The sequence below is a fragment of the Cyprinodon tularosa genome, unplaced genomic scaffold (assembly GCF_016077235.1).
Source record: "Cyprinodon tularosa strain WSP-4 unplaced genomic scaffold, ASM1607723v1 ctg1124, whole genome shotgun sequence".
Classification (NCBI taxonomy): Eukaryota; Metazoa; Chordata; class Actinopteri; order Cyprinodontiformes; family Cyprinodontidae; genus Cyprinodon; species Cyprinodon tularosa.
The window spans coordinates 625,526-642,472 of NW_024037921.1; the positions used below are offsets into that span (position 1 = coordinate 625,526).

At 44.9% G+C, this 16,947-nt stretch overlaps 1 protein-coding gene across 1 annotated transcript; it reads right to left on the minus strand.

Moving 5' to 3' along the window:
* Window positions 1-9,209: 9,209 nt before the first annotated feature.
* On the minus strand, window positions 9,210-13,133 carry LOC119793822. Its single transcript, XM_038301100.1, has 7 exons — window positions 12,883-13,133; window positions 10,675-10,844; window positions 10,340-10,375; window positions 9,956-10,222; window positions 9,631-9,876; window positions 9,355-9,552; window positions 9,210-9,259 (listed from the first exon to the last, which is right to left on the minus strand). The coding sequence occupies exons 1-7, from the start codon at window positions 13,131-13,133 to the stop codon at window positions 9,210-9,212; spliced, it is 1,218 nt and encodes a 405-aa protein (XP_038157028.1).
* Between the last annotated feature and the right edge of the window lie 3,814 nt (window positions 13,134-16,947).

The following is a 16,947-nucleotide window of genomic DNA, read 5'->3' on the forward strand; positions in this document are numbered from 1 at the left end:
CGTTTCTGTTCATCTTATGTTCAGCATAACATTCAATACAGACCTTACAGTCTACTGTCTGCAGGTTAACAAGTTTGAGTCACAGCAGATAAAGAAAACAGAGATGTTTCTAAGACAAATGATTGATTCAACACTTTTTGCTGAGATAATCAGTGCCATCAGGAAGAAAATATTCTTAGTGAAGAAGTGATGAACAGAAGGCTTTTCTGAAGGAAATGCTGCAGATGTAAAGTGATGTTAGGCTCTGGAGGCAGGAGCTGCCAGCTGGTCATCAGTGTTGGATTATCTCCCCGAAGAAAAGAACATCTGTTTTTGGTCAGACCTCTGAAATCACAAAAACATTTCAACTACATTAATCAGAGCTGCAGCAAAATCTGTTTTATTTCAGTGACTGAAGAAATCTACATCAGACCAGAACATGAGCAGAGATGCTGTGTAAATGGTCCAGCATACAGAAGGTGATCTGGTGGAAGGAAAGGCAAACTCAGAACACCAGAACCAAGGGGCTCAAACTTGGTTCAGGGAGGATGGGCTTAGATTCCAACAAGAGGACTGAGAGTCACATGCCTAGGCTCTGTGGGCCCTTCAGGTCTGGACTGCTTAGTAGGTGATGGTTTACCAAGCAGACACTGTAGTGACCAGAAGATGGCAGCAGTGATAAACTAACAATCAATTCCTGAGCCACTCTAACTATAAGCTTTATCAAAAAGGAAAGTTTTAATCCTAGCCTTAAAAGTAGACAGGGTGTCTGCCTCACGGACTAAAACTGGTAGTTGGTTCCACAGGAGAGGAGCCTGAGAACTAAAAGATCTGCCTCCCATTCTACTTTTAGAAATTCTAGGAACCACTAGTAAACCTGCAGATTGAGAGCGAAGTGCTCTGTTAGGAACATAAGGAACAATCAGATCTCTGATATAAGATGGAGCTTGGCCATTTAAGGCTTTATATGTGAGAAGGAGGATTTTAAATTCTATTCTGGATTTAACAGGAAGCCAATGTAGAGAAGCCAGGATAGGAGAGATATGATCTCTCTTTTTCATTTTCATCAGAACTCTGGCTGCAGCATTTTGGATCAGCTGAAGGCTTTTAACTACAGTTTGTGGACTTCCTGATAGTAAAGAATTACAATAGTCCAGCCTTGAAGTAACAAATGCATGGGCTAGTTTCTCAGCATCACCCCTGGACAGGAGATTGCTCATTTTTGCAATATTCCTCAGATGAAAGAAGGAAATTCTAGAAACCTCTTTGATATGGGATTTAAATGACAGGTCCTGATCAAAAACAACACCAAGATTTTGTACTTTATTATCTGAAATCAGTTTAATCCCATCCAAATGAAGTGACTGGCTAATCAGCTTCTTTTTCAAAGACTCTGGTCCAAAGACTATAACTTCTGTTTTGTCTGCATTCAGAAGCAGAATGTTAAGAGTCATCCAGGTTTTTATGTCTTGAGACATGCCTATAATTTATGTATATGTATATGTATTTATTTATGTAATGGGTTAGCTTCATATGGATTTATAGAAAGATATAGCTGGGTATCATCAGCATAACAGTGGAAATTAATCCCATGCTGTCTAATCATTCTACCTTTAGGAGTGTTGTGCAAAATGATATCCTGCAGATAATGAATAAATGATTAACTAGAACTGGAGTTGTAGTTAATTATCTAACTTATTCAAAATCAGAGGTGAAATATATTTAGTGTTGTTATTTGAATAATTGTCGCTCTAATTTGCTTACTTACCAGAGTTTGTGCCTTTCACTTCTGGATGGTTCCTAGATAGCATTGAAAATCTAACATCTATGCAAAATACTACACGCTCTTAGAAAATAAACACGAGGTAGACTGAGTAACTAGTTTTGAAAGAGAAAGAATAAAACCCTAAGAGTCCGTTTAACTGGCTTCTGAGATTGTCCAAGATAGGCCAGATGTTATTACATTCAATAATGTCCGTTAGGAATAGCAGCAGATATGATAATAACAACAGTGCAATTAAAACAATGTAAATACATTCAGCTTAAATGATAAATGGTTAAAATGCATTAACAAGACCAGCATGTAACAACTAATCTCGAACAGCAGCAGTAGAAGTTTGTTTGTTAAAAATCAAGGAAGGCTATCAAAAGCAAGGGCATCCCTCTGCAGATAGGCCATGACTGGTATCGAGGTCCTCACAAATGGAGAAAAATCCACACATCATTCAGCTTTGGAGATCCCCGTCTCACCCAGTTCAGTGGGCACTATGCACGATGGGTCCCTGCAATCCTTGACTTTTGACACAGGAAAACGAAGGCTACTTCCAGCTAGACAGATACGACTTAAGTCTAGAGCTGTTCCTTTAAATCCTACAAAATATTCAAGTTGGGGGTCTAAGAATCCATTCAGGAGCCTGTGAGGAATGTTGAACTTTTAAGGTTTAATTCATTTAAAGTTTCCCTTAAAATAGCAGCAGATAAATGTGAAAGACAGTGATGCAGAGAAATTAGGTTAATCAAAACCGTAAAGCTTAATTTGCTTGTACAGTGAAAAATGAACAATGAAATGCTTTAACATGTAGTAGAACTTGGCAAAATGGGTTAGCTCAGATAAAGTTGTGTGTTTGTTTTTTTTGTGTTTGTCTCCCTTCCTCAGATAGGAGGCGCCTGGTTCTCCTCACACACCTGCTGCGACCTCGTTAACGGAGTGTTCTTAAGCTGCTGATTGCCACTACCTCGACGCCAGAGTGTTTGCCAATTTTGGGTACTCTAGCCAAGCTGAGTTTTGCTGAGCAGGACTGAGTTCTTGTCAACCTGAGTTTAAACTTTTTTTTTTTGTCTTTGCCTCTCAGCAGGGAGTTATCCTGCATACTCGATCTTTCGGACCTTCACTCCCTGGAGGGATCAACTGAGCCTCAAACTGAGCTGGAGATTCAAACTGGAGGTTTGGCTTTTACAAATCCACAAATGAAGGTTTCCACTAAGCCTGAACTAATCAGTGTTTCTTCCCCTCACCTTCCAGTTCCAGGTGAGCAGAGCTCAGAGCAACACTGCACCATGCATTATCTCTTCAATTAAACCTGTTAAACATTTTCCCCTGGTCTCTCTGAATTGGTTTCTCTGCATGTGGGTCCGAGCTTTAGATAAAACCATGACAAGAACAAGTTAGACAGATTAGAGTACTGGCTGCTACCATGTGGCCAATGTTTGGAGCTAATTATGCAAGCCCTTTTCAATCAAAGCAAAAAATGCAGACAGTTACAGACAGAATGGATCGTTCTGTTAGGATCAGTGAGCATAAAAGGAGTTTACTGTGTTGGCTCAGTGGAAGGGAAGGGGGGGGTTCTCTTTGGTTCAGTTTGGATGGTTCAGGAACAGTTTGGGAGCCCAACCCATCGTCCAACAGGCAGCTCTTGGAGAGATTTGGATTAATCCAGCAGATGTGCAGGGCTTATTTTGATAACTTACCACAGCTTGAAAAAAAGGATGTGTTCTCAAAACGGTGGTGGATAAAGCCGTAGTGGCGACTCATGCAGGCTGCTGCACAGCTCCCAACACAGCCAGGATCACTGGCTTCACAGCAGCCTTTACCACTCATTTATAGCCTTTTCTTGGGAGTTGGTTCGATTATTTTGTCCTTCCTTGCCTAGTTTGGAGGCTTCTAGATGACCTCCTTTGATCAAACAAGGGGAGAGGTCAGTCTCTGAGTATGCTATTAATTTCTACCTCCTAGCTACTAATAGTCAGTGGAATGAGGAGGCTCTTATTGACATTTTAGTGAAAGGGCTCAATGAAAGAATACAGATGAGTTCTCAACCAAAGACTTTCCTTGTTCCCTAAAAGAACTAGAGTTTCTACCCAGCTACATTGACATCCATCTCCAAGAGCATAAAAAAGAATGTTCTTTTTGCCCTTTGAATCAGTTCTACTATTAATCCGTTCCCAAAGTAAAAGTGCCTCAACATGAAGAACCTGCAACTGAACCCATGCAACTTGGAAGAACAAGGCACTCCACAGATGAGAGAAAACACAGACATCAATTGAATTTCTTTCCATACTGTGGTGATAAGAGACACCAGATAAATGGTTGTACGGTAAAAGATCAGGCCCAGTAGAGGAGGGGAGATCTCTACTTAGCTGAACAAAACTCTTCAGCTCTCCTACACTAACCTTCCGGGTCTGTCTGTCCTCAAGATCAGCCTCTCATTACACTTCTGTTGTTATTCTTCTGGAGCAGAAACTAAATTAATGAATGAGGATTTTGCAAAAAAAAGGTTGGGCATTTGTCTCCTTACTGGGCCTTCTGCCCATAATGCCCTGGCCCTGGATGGTCAGTTCCTGAACAAACCTCATCCGCTCACTGACTGGCAGAAAATTGAAGTTTTGGGTTTGGGTCCAACCATGCTCTGAGAATTGTTTATAATCCGCTTCTGCGAAAGTCCACCAACTAACTCCTTGGTTTTCCTTGCATTAATCAGATCATGGTTCTGTTGGTACCCCACCACAAAGTTCTGGGTCCACTGCCTGTACTATGAGTCTTCCCAACCTGTGATCCTGTGATGATCCCAACTATGGCCGAATCATTATTGAACTTCTGGCGGTGGCAGTGTAGTGAGTTGATAGAGAAGTCTGCAGTATAGAGGGTTAAGAAGAATCATTGTACTCTGTGAAACCCCCATACTGCATTCCAACCTATTTAAGACACAGCCTTGTGCCCTCACAAACTGTTAGCGGCCAGAGAGGTATTCTAGAATCCGTTTGGACATGTGCTCACAGCTCCATCTGGTCTTTTAGGAGTCCTGTCTGGATGGTGTTGAAAGCACTAGAGAAATTAAAGAACGTGATCATCACAGTGCTTCCAGGTTTCTCTAGATGAGAGCTTGGTGGAGTAGGAAGATGATGACATCATCTGCCCCAATCCCAGGATGGTAGGCAAACTGCAGTGGATCCAATTAAGTCTTCACCAGGGGGTGTAGATGGCCTAAAACCATTTGTTCTAATGATCTCAAGACACACCAGCAACATGTCCGGTCACTACTCATCAGGCTCCTACAAATTCAATTATTTGTTAAGGCAGAAAAATGTAAATTTTATACATCCACAACATCATTCCTTGGAATCATAATTTCTCCAAATCAGATTGAGATGGAACCTGTGAAGATTAAGGCTGTTACTGAGTGGCCCATACCTACAGGTTAAAAGCAGCTACAGAGTTTCCTAGGGTCTGCAAATTTCTACCTTCATTTCATTAGAAACTATAGTCAGATTGCTGCTCATTTAAAGGCCCTCAATTCCTCCAAAACCTATTTGTTTCTGCTTCAGTTCTCCAGTCATCAGAACCTGAAAAAACTATTAATTGTTGAAGTTGATGCCTCCAATACAAGAGCTGGGGCAATTCTCAGTCAAAGATCCGAAGATTGGTCTTGTTCATCCCTGCGTCTTTTTTTCTAGAAGTCTGTCTGTTGCTGAACGCAACTATGATGTTGGAGACTGCAAATTGTTGGCTGGGAAACTCACTCATGAGGAATGGAGGCATTGACTGGAGGGGGCTAAGGAGCCTTTCCTTGTATGGACTGATCACAAGAACCTGAAATACCTGAGATCTTCTAAAAGTCTTAACCTGAGAAAAGCCAGTGAACTTTTTTCTTCAGCAGATTTAATTTACACTTATCCTACCGACACAGGAACAAGAATGTCAAATCAGATGCACATACCAGAATGTTTTAGACCATTGAGGATGAGACTAGTGGTAGCAATTTCACTCTTCCAGAGTCAGTCCATCTTTCCAGCACCATGGTTCATCTGGAGAGGGAGGTGAGAGAGGCCAACCAGAATCTGAAAATTCCTGAGGGCTGCCCCAAAGACCGTCTATTTGTCTCTGATCTGCTGGTCAAGAAGGTTTTAGATTTTTGTCATACTTCTTGTCTGTTCTGTAACCCTGGTGTCACAAAGGCTATTCAATCTCAGTTCTGATGGCCTACCGTGAACGCAGATGTCAAAGAGTATGTGGCAGCATTTGTCCTCTGTAACCAAGCCAGGCCCTCATGCAGACCCTCTGGTTTTCTCTGTCCTTTGCCTGTTCCCTCTCGGCCTTGGTCCCATATCTCCATGGACTTCATCACCAGACTGTCCATTTCACAAGCTAACACTGTCATTCTCACTATGGTGGACAAATTGTCCAAGATGGTTCATCTCGTTCCTCTACCTAAACTACCTACCGCTAAGGAGATGGGGAGTATTTTGTCAGGAGAAGCGTTTTTCCTACATGGATTTCCTATTAGCATTGTTTCTGACAGAGGTCCCCAGTTTGTACATGAGGGAGCTCTGTTCGTTGTTGGGGATCTCTGTCAGCCTGTCTTGCGGATTTCACTATAAGATCGACAGCCAGACTGAGAGGGTCAACCAGGAAACAAAACTTTCATGAGCTGTAATTCTGAGGCTGCTAAGTGGTCAGAGTATCTGCCATTGGTTGAACATTCTATCAACTCCCAGCCATATAGTACCACTGGCATCTCTTCTGTCTATGTGGTTTATGGATTTCAGACACCAGTGTTTTCCATCCAATAGAGGGAGACCAGAGTACCTTCTGCTTACATGATAACAATGAGTTCCTAACGGTTATGGGGGAGAGCCAGAAGGACAATGACTTGAATTGAGGCACAAACCTTGGCCTCTAACTGTCACCACATCTAAATGCATTTCATTGTTCATCCATGACATCCTTATCAGGAGGGTCACGATGTCAAGCTCTTCACCTGCCAATTGCCCCTAAAAGTAGTCAGCAGAAAACTGGCACCTTGTGATTATAAAAATGGACAAACCTTTTACAGTGTTTAAAATGTATCTCAAAACCTCCCATTTATCCTCTCCAGATCCAGTGTGTTTTAAGAGGTTTGAGTTTTGAGAATGACTCAGAATGCATGAAAGTTCCACCGGTAAAATGTTTACCAATGTTGAGATTTTAGACAATGTTGGAAAGCTAAGATTCTCCACAATTCAGCGAGAAAAGCACAATTAACACAGATATAGCAGCATGTCAAAATGTAAACAAAGCAGCCGCAACTACATACCTTTGAAGGCATCAAGAAGCTGTTTTATAAATCCAATATTCAATAGTTTATACTCCATTCGTCCATAAGGCTCAACAGTTTAAAAGAAATCCAGCATATTCGTAATAAAAATATTCCATTGTCAGAAGAACGCCCATAATGTCCGGTTGTTGACATCAGAAAAGTTAGGTGGTGCTGATATTTAGTTCATAATACTTATTTCCCCAGTTGTTAGCCAGCAATGTTTAGTATGGTTTACATTGTCCTCTTACCTACAAGACAAAAGTGTCATCATTTTATGACGCAACTTGAGCCACATACAGTCGCTGAAATTTCACTTCCAGTCACTTCCTGTCAGCCAGTGATGCGTGATACTACTCCTCATAGAGTCCTGCTGTTATTGCTTAAGACCACGTGGGCTGTTGGGCTTTGCAGCGAATGCAATAAGGTTTCACACAAGCCTACATATGCCAAGGTTATTTAAAGGGGTACGGTGTTACGTCTTGCAATGCGTGCAGCTCCAAGCTGAATTATAGCAACGGTCCGATATATTTGGACCGTTTTGATGCTGATGTTTTGCTTTATTACAATGCTTAAGGCTGAAAAAATAAAATAAAATACAGCTCAGAAAAGGCACTGGTGCTTATTTTAGCTTGAAAAGAAGCAGTTTAACTATCTTTTACAGTAAATGTTGCAGTGTTAAACTAACACTGAAGAGTACATTTGGTCCCACTCTGAATTAGTGTGGGACCAAATGTACTCTCAGAGTGTTACTTTAACACTCAAAGTGTTATTTTAACACCGCAAGCGGAAAAAAATGGAAAAAACTTGCTTCATAAATGTTTTGTGGCCATCGAAATGCTTCATTGTTATTCTATGGGTCAAATAGTAAAGCAAAGCGTAGTTTGGCACAATTTAGAACATTTGGAGATTTTTGGAGATGCTGATGACACCAAAAGTTCCAAACCCCACAGCTCTGGGACTGTTGTAGCTAGAGGTCTGAAATTTTCTGCATTTGTGGTTGACATTAAGTAGAACATATGTAATGCAATGAGACCTGCATTTTATCAAGCATGTCTTTATTACTACTGTTTAATAAAGACCTATAATTTTCAAGAATAATAAAACTACTTTGAGTTATGTTTGAACTGATGCAACTTGTTCTGTGTTCTACTCACCCCATTTTCATTTATATATTGTGTTAGCTTTTAAATCATGTATTGCACATGTAATTTGGGCTTACAGCTCCTAATTTATTTGCTTTTCCATTTGGGTATGTAAAATAGGCAAGAATTTCCCAAAATGAGGTTTATTCCATGTTTAGAAAAGAAGAAATCTTAAACTTTCATAGGCGCCAATAAATTAAAGGTGAGTTTTGTTTCCTGTCTTTAGTCTGTATTTATCTCACTGTCAGAGAGAGAAGATGTGGTTTATTTTCAGCTAAAAAATGTGAACAGGAAACCTCAGAGTGTCTGTTAGCAGAAAAACCACAAACAGTGCAGCCCATCCAGCACAGAAGATGGAACATTTACTGTCATTCACCAAGATACACACCAACTACAGACCTATAGAAGTTAGATTTGTCCATCTGGATCAGTTCATTATTCAGTAATGGTAGAAATCTATATTCTACTGAAGAGCTGAAGGATCAACTTCACACTTTGACCAACCAGCATGTTGATGACAGGTTACATCTGCCTAAAATGACCCATTATTGGCTGGTTAATAACAGCTGATTGGTCTAAAAACACAAACACTCAACATTAATTTAGTTCAGAAACCATTGATTCTAAAATATTTCAATAGAGGACGCCACTTTCTGACATAATCTGATCGCTCTGACTAACAGTCTCCTCCCTAAAATCCTTTCATTGTTTAAACACCAACAGATGATTTCCTGTTTATTCCTTCATATTGCTGATATCAGTGAGGTTTGGAACATTTTTTGACTTCCTAAAAGGTTATAATATAAAAACTTCTCTGTCTTTATCAAAATCTCTGTAAAACATAATGAAGTTCAATAAATGTTACAGCAGGAAAAACTGATTTATCTATGGTTCTATAAGTTATATTTTAACATCTACCCAACAGCAGTTCTGAAAAGTTCTGGTTCCTGTCATCCATGTAAGTCATTATAGATGGAAAATACCACAAAATGAGAACAAAAATCACAATCTTACCTTAATTGGAAACACCGATGTTACCGTAAACATTTCCCCCTCCAACTTCTTATTAAAAGAAAAAAAATGATTGTAATTATTTTTACAGTTCTTTTCTATTGGTTGATATCAACCTTTGATACGTAACAGAAAAAGCTTCCTCTAACCTTCAGATTTCCTCTCAACACATCGTCTCCTCAGTAGGACCAGCAGCACAACCATAAGAATCATCTTTGAAAGTAACGGGAGAACGTAGTAAAGAAAGTAGCAGAGAAATACAGAAGATGTTGTAGATGGAAGAGAAGGTACAGGACAAGAAGTGGTTGAAGGACCAGGAAGGGTTGTAAAAGTGTTTGATGGCTTATCTGAAATAGGATAATTATTAGATTACCAGTCATTTCTTTTAAAAACCCAGAATTAAACATTGTTTTCATGGTTCTGACCTTCAACAGAGATCCAGCTGGATGGAGACTCTCCATGACCCCTGATGTTACACCTGTAGAGGCCTTCATCAGAGCTGGTCACATGGTGGAGGGTCATGTGACCTTTGGGCTCAGTCCTGATGAGGGAGCCATCTTTATAGAAAGCAGCTGGGAGGTTGGAGGGAGTGGTCTTTGTTAGACAGCTCAGAGTGACGTCATCTCCCTCCATCACAGGGAGGACAGGACTCTGCAGGATCACTGATCCACCTCAACACAGAGACAAACTACAGCATTTCATCCATTTCCACACAGCTTCATCAACACTAACTCCACAGTCTGATCTTACCAGTGACAGTGAGGTTGATGCTGCTGCTGGCTGCTCCCTCTCTGGACGACCCACACCAGTAAACTCCACTGTCTGATGTGGACAACCAGAAGATGTTGCAGGTCGAAGCAGTTGGTTCCCCCCATCTATCTCCACACTGAGTCCTGATCCCTCTAGTTGTGATCCTCCATACAGTCCATCCAGCAGAGCTGCTGATCTCACAGCTCAGAGACACAGAGTCTCCTGTAAAAAACTGAGATGTCTTTGGACTCACAGTGAGATCAGCTGCTGGAATGAAAAACGTTTTTATTTATATTGTCTCAGATCCAAAGTTGTACAGAGAAATAACCAAAAGTGTTTGTGCTAACTCTGAATATTAAGTTGTAAAACAGGAAGTGAACCAACCTTGGTTTGTTGTGCAGCTCAGCACTGAGGTCAGAACTAAAAGGAAAGAAAAACCCCTTTGAACTAACAACTTCATCATTTGTCACTTGAAGACAGTTTTACACCTCAGAAAGTTTCCATTCAGACCATTACTGTTAATGTTGTTCCAGCAGGTAGAAAATAGCTCTATATCAAAAAGTTATATTAATATGTTCCATGTTTCATCTGTTCTCTTCAGATTCCAGCAGAACTTCCCCTCAGTGTTTTAACCCAGTTCGAGGCTGTTTCCCAGCCTCTCCTCCATCATCAGTTATCTACAGAAACCCAGGAAATGTTCAGAAAGAATCTCTACTTACTGAGCAGAAATCTGACAGATGTTTCCTTCATTGTGTCTCTCAGAGCTCTGATAGAGATGTTCAGAGGCTGAGAGTAAAACCTTCCTCTTCGTCTGTGGTTGAGGGGCTGCAGGAACATGAAGTAGCCGACGATGTAAAGACACGTATCTCCACCACCAATTGGGCCCTGGCTGTGGGTTAGCAGCATCACATCACTTCCTGTTTGGCTCTAGGTTATTTATTCTGAACACGTTTCAAACACCTGCTCAGTTGTTCATTTAGAAACCCCTTTATCCCACGTTTCTCATTCACTCCAGAAAATGTCTAAAACAAAACATCAGGACTTCGGTTCTTGTTCTTTATCCAAAGATCTTCCTCATCTCAAAGCTAATGATGGAGGTTATGCTTTGGTGGAGCAGCGGTTAGCGCATATGAGCCCGGTATGGAGGCCTTAGTCTTTGAAGGGGCTGACCCGGGTTTGAATCCAGCCTGGTGTTGCTGCATGTCTCTCCCCCTCTCTTATACCTGCTTCCCTGTCAGTGAACAGTCCAAAAAAAATGAGCCACAAGTGCTGTACCCCCCCCCAAAAAAAATAATAGTGATGAAGAAGATGCCAAGTTTAAGCTGAACACAATGTTATCCATCATTGTACTTGGCGCTTGGACACACTAGGACAGAGGTTGATGACCAATTTTGTTGTTGTATCTTCTGACTATGAATGCATGTGTTTTGGAAACTTGGGTAAAGACCGGTGCAGAGCTGTCCACCGATCACCAAATGGTGGTGAGCTGGATATGCTGGAATAGGATGAAGTCTGAAAAACTCTGCAGACCCAAGTGAGTATTGACGAAGCTAATGGAGCCCTCGATTAGCGACATGTTTAACTCCCGCCTGCAGGAGAGCTTCTCCAAGATTCAGAAGGAGGCCAATGGAGGACAATGTTTCTTGGAGGTCCCTGTCCTCAGCCTCTACATATTATAAAGCTGTAGCTGTAGCTGCAAATTTTCTGTGCCTGTTGTGGTGGCATTTCCCAAACCCAGTGGTGAAAACTGGCAGTAAGGGATGCTGTCAAGATGAAGAATTAGTCCTATCAAGCCTGGTTGCCTTGTGAGAATCATTAGGCAGCAAGCAGGTATTGTGAGGCAAAGTGTGGCACTGCCCAGTCTTTTGCAGAGGCAAAAATTGTGCATGGGAAGAATTTGGAGAGACTATGTAGAAAGACTAATGGTCAGCCTCAAAACAATTCAGGTGAACTGTGCTTAATTTCAAGAGGGGGAAGTAGTGCTTGTCAAGTGATTCAGTAACTGCACCCCACACTTGAAAGGGCTGGACACATGACTTTAAGAGTATAGCCGGATTTACTCAGACAGAGCAGCTGAGACTTTTTCCATTCTTTTTATTTGCCCATTTTGTGGTCAGTCTTAACATTAGTCAGGTAAAAACCTTAGGACGGTAAGACAGTTAGGATTGTTGTTGAACATATAATATTCAGCATACACAAAATATAAATTAAATCAAAATACTTTAATCAATCTGATCTTCATATACACATAACAGTTTTACAAAATGTACCACAATATTGCACCTTGCCTAGACATTTAACCTTAAATACCATACAACACAACCCGATAAAGCACAACATGGATACACATTATTGTGTCTCATTATTGGACTTCTGTGCAAGTCACGGATTGTGCATAATGAACACCATGTTCAGGCATAAGGATGTCCATTGGTTCACCTGGCACCAGGACACCCTAGGCCGAAGGTCGACGATCGACTTTGTAGTCATATCTTCTGATCTTCGGCTACATGTCTCGGACACTCGGGTGAAGAGAGGGGCAGAGCTGTCCACCGACCACCACCTGTTGGTGAGTTGGATATGCTGGAAGAGCCGGTGGTGGACACCGACTGTAAGCGATGCTGTCAAGCTTAAGAAGGAGTCCTATCGAGCTTGGCTGGCTTGTGGGACTCCTGAAGCAGCAAGCAGGTACCGTGAGGCCAAGCGTGTCGCGGCCCTGGCGGTTGCAAAGGCAAAATCTCGGGCCTGGGAGGGGTTCGGAGAGGCCATGGGAAAAGACTATCGGTTGGCCTCAAAGCGATTCTGGCAAACCGTCCGGCCCCTCAGGAGGGGAAAGCAGTGCTTCACTAACACTGTTTTCAGTGAGAGCGGGGAGCTGCTGACCTTGAAGGAGGACATTGTGGGAAGGAATACTTTCTCTCCTCAACCCGTCAGACATGCCTTCCGTAGGGTGGTCGCGCCTGTGGCCAGGGTTCATGTGTGTCTGTTGTGGGTTGGGTGCGGGCTTCGGGGGTGTGGCTTCGCTTTGTTGGTGCGGGTGCCGGTGGTGCCCAGTGCGGTGGATCGTGCGTGGGGGCGGTTTGGGAGTGGGGGGCTGCTTGGTGTTTGGTGGTGGGGGGGCGGGCCGCAGCCGGCACGGCAGTTCTCCTCTCGGCGGCCCGTGGGCGGGGTGGGTCATGCTGCTTTCACGCCGGGCACGGTGGGAGCGGCAGGGTCGCGTCTGTTGCTTTCTTTTTGCTGCTTGTGCCGGCTTCTGGCACACGGCTGGGGCGGCTTTGCTGCTCTGTCCTTTGTTTTGCCTTGCGGCTGTGTTTGCTGTGGTTGGTGGAAGTGGAGTGGTTTCGCTGTGTTTTTGGGTTGGGGGGAATCCACCTTGGGGCTTGCTTGGTGCCGTTGGTCTGTCCATATTGGCCTTCCGGTGTTGTTTCTGTCAGGGCCGCTCGGGCCCCCGCGTGCCGGCGGTGCGCTGTCGGTGGGGTTCCCATGGTCGGTGTCCCGGCGGGCTTGTTTATCTCCTGGGAGGGCAGGCATGTTGATTTTTCTGGGGAGGAGCATCTGGGTGGAGGGGTCCTCGCGATGTGGCTGGCCGGCCGGGGTTGTCCCCCACCTTATTTATTTATTTATTTATTTTATTTCTTTATATTTTTATTATTATTATCATAAATTCTTCATTTTTTTATATTTTTTTTTGTGGATGGACAGGATGGGGGGAGGGTGGTGGTGTTGGCCCTGTGCCCGGCTGGCTGGTGGGTCCTGCTGCTGGTCCCTGGCCCCCGGGCTACGGTGGTGAGACTGGTGGGGCCCCCCTCTCCGGAGGGGCTCTCAGGGAACAGGGATGCCTATTGGAGTCAGCAAGGGAGCTGGCTCCCTGGGAGTGCAGTAAGCACCCCAGTCCTTTGCTCCCCATCCCCGTAATCCTCCCTCTGACTGCTCCATCACACTGCCACACATGTAGGTTTTTGGGGAGGGGGTCGTTACTGGAGGGCCCCACCTTCTGATGATGTCCCCCACCCCGATTTTATTCTGCATTTTAGACACTTCCATCTACATCATTTTCACAACACACACCTATGTAGGGTATTTTCTGGGGGGTGGGGGTCAAGGCCTACGGGGGGGCTTATTTTATGGGCCTCAACACGGACGGCCTCCTCCATCCCCTCTCGCATCTAGACATTGAGGGTTCAGGGTTGTCGAACGGGGGGTGCGCTGGCACCGTCTATCTCCCGGAGGCAGGGGGTGGACTGTGCCGGACACCCCCTCTTGGTAATCCCAGTTTTAATTACATCTGAGACCAAAACGCAACAACACCACATTTGAGCGGGCGCAGGGAGGATCGGGGTCTTCTCACAACCCTGTTCTCCGGCTGCCGCCCGGAGTCTGGAGCATGGAGGAAGAGTGAGCCACCTGGTCCGTGGTTATGGCTGGGGCCGGCTGCAGGGCCTAGGTGGCCTGCCGGTGGCGGGGCTGTCGCCTCAAAGAAGGTTGGAAGGAGGGGCATGAAGTGTCTGCTTGAAGGTTTTATTGTATTTTTATCTTTTTTGGGGGGGGGCGGTTCTGGTTGGGTGGCCTGCGCGGGATGGGTGGACCCTGGTCCCGAGGGGGGCTCTTGGGGAGGGTTGTTAAGTCCGTGTGCGGGGTGGGGGGCCGGGCTTGAAGCAGAAATGAGATGGGTTGGTGTGGCGGTGTTGCCGCTCCCCTCCCCCCCATCTGGATTTTAGGTTCACTTATTGGGTCATCCGATAGTCCCGGGACCAACCACCGGTGCCGCCGGGTCTTTGGTCCTGGTACTATTGGATGTGAGTGTTATGTGTGAATGTGTGTCTGCGTTTTTATTTATTGCATTTATAAAATTATTATTATATTTTTTTTCATTATTGATTTATTTATTCATTTTTGTTTTTCTGTGGTGCGAGTGGGGACACTAGGGAGGGAAGGCATGATTGAGATTGTGAATGGTTTTTTTTTTGGTTTTTTTTCTCTCTCCCAGGTTGAAGTCTCAACTGCACTCTCTCCCAAATACATCTCAAGTCTCCGCTAAGTGCAGAGCCCATTCCCCCCGTCCTGCTCTCCCTCCGCTGGCTGGCGTCGGGGTCTGTGGGTGGATGCCCGGGTGGCTGCTGGCTCATTCCTGGCGGCCTCTCCGCTGGTCCCGGCCGGCCGGGGCCTTGCTGGGGCTCCTGTCTGGGGGTCGGGCGCCCCTGGCGCCTCGGATCCCTGGGGCCCGGGACTGGATTCACTTCGGGGTGGGGCTGGGTGTTGTTCGGGGATTCTCGGTCCCGGTGCCTTCAATTCGATGCCGGTTTATTTATTTATTTATTTATATGTATATATGTGTATGTATGTATATATATATATATATATATATATATATATATATATGTATATATATATATATTTTTTTTTTTCTTTTTTTTTTTTTTCCTCGGTGGGGGGAGCGGTTGTGGGCGGGTCAGTGTCTGGTGTCCTCTGTCGCATTGTGGGGGCTTTTCTGCTTGGCGTTCTTTTTTTGGGGGGGGATTGGCATGTCTGTTTTCTCGGGGGGCGGGCGGCCCCGTTGGGTGGGGATCCTGCTGGCGGCGTGCTGCTGGTGTGTGGGGGTCTGGGCGGCTCCAGTGGGGTTGGTGTTGGGGGGCTGGATGCGCTGATTGGGTTTTCGGGTGGGTTTTCCCACTTGGAGGCATGGTGGAGCTGCTTTGTTCCCGATGATTGCGGCGGGTGTGGCTGCGGGGCGGGTGGGGGTTGGAGTGGCTCCGGCCAGCGCGGGTCGGGGGCGGTGGAAGTGCCTCGGCCGCGGGTCGGAGGCTGGTGCGGGCGGCGGACGTGGCTGTACTGCTCTGGCTTCATCTGGTGGGGGAGCGGCGTGGTTCGCTCCGCTCTGGCTTTGTGCTGCCCACGGGTTGCTGCGGGGGGGTGGTTGTGCCAGCTGTGGTCTGCTCTTGCGGTCGGGCGCCGGGCGGCCTTTCTGCTCTTGGGTTAATTCTGTGCGCGGTGTGTTGCGTTGCGCGCTGTTGGCATCGGTCTTGGTGCGGTCGCCTTGGGTGTTGGGGTCGGTCGCCGGGGCTTGGTTCCGGGGGGCGGGGCGTGTTTCGGCGATCTGTGGGGCCGGGGCGTTTCGGTCGGTGCCGCGGGGGGGGCGGTGTTCGTTGCCCAGCCCTACTTCAGGGTGGCCGGCTGCCGGCGGAGACCGCAGACTCGTCCCAGCGGCTCCCCGGGGCGCCGGCATGGCGGTGGCTGGGGGGCTTCTTCGGGGCTGTCTCTCCTCCTCCCTTTGTGGGGGTATGATTTCCGGGGCTGGCCCCTCCTTGGTGCCTTGACTCTTGGGGTCCCTTTGGGCGCCTGTGGCTTTGGGTCTCCCGGCGTTGGACTCAGTGCTCTGGGGGGTGCGCCTCTCCAGCTGTCCACAACCACTATTGAACATTTTTTCTATGGATAAACTTTACATGCACAAGTGCACCCTCACAAACAACTACAGGTGCTAGGCTTCAGATACTTAGAGATTCACTTCCAAACAGAAACCCCACATTCATATCTTCAGGTAACACAGAGTACATGTCAGACTTAATAATATTACTTTAGCGATAGTTTCAAGGTGTTGCTTTATTGTATATCTCGTACCGTGTCTTTTGGTTGTGCTGTTCTTTTTCTTATCTCGTTACAGGCGATGAAGCAGACTGAAAATGTTTTGTCATTGTCTCCTTTGTATCTTTTCTTTCTTTCATCTTTTCTGTTTTTTTTCCTTTTCTTCTTCTGTTTTTCTGCTCTACTTACATTGCAGTGTTCATATAAACTGTAAAAATCCCTGCATAATTATAATAAAGCAATTTATATGCATGAAACAAGTGGAGCAATATAAGTGTAGCAGTATGGCAATTCTGCTACACTTGTGAAAGTAAAATCTGTTGGGCTCTTTTTGGCATCAAGACAATTATTCTTATTGCCACATTGGCAGACAGGACACTGTAAAAAAAAAAAAAAAAAAAAAAAAAAAAAAA

Excerpts from the sequence above, each read along its gene's own strand:
- LOC119793822 (XM_038301100.1), bottom strand. The coding sequence starts at position 13,133 with ATGACCCACCCCGCCCACGGGCCGCCGAGAGGAGAACTGCCGTGCCGG. Across the intron at positions 10,376-10,674 it reads ATCTGTCAGATTTCTGCTCA|TTCTGACCTCAGTGCTGAGC; the intron begins GTAAGTAGAGAT and ends CTTTCCTTTTAG. Across the intron at positions 9,260-9,354 it reads TGTTGAGAGGAAATCTGAAG|AAGAAGTTGGAGGGGGAAAT; the intron begins GTTAGAGGAAGC and ends TTTTCTTTTAAT.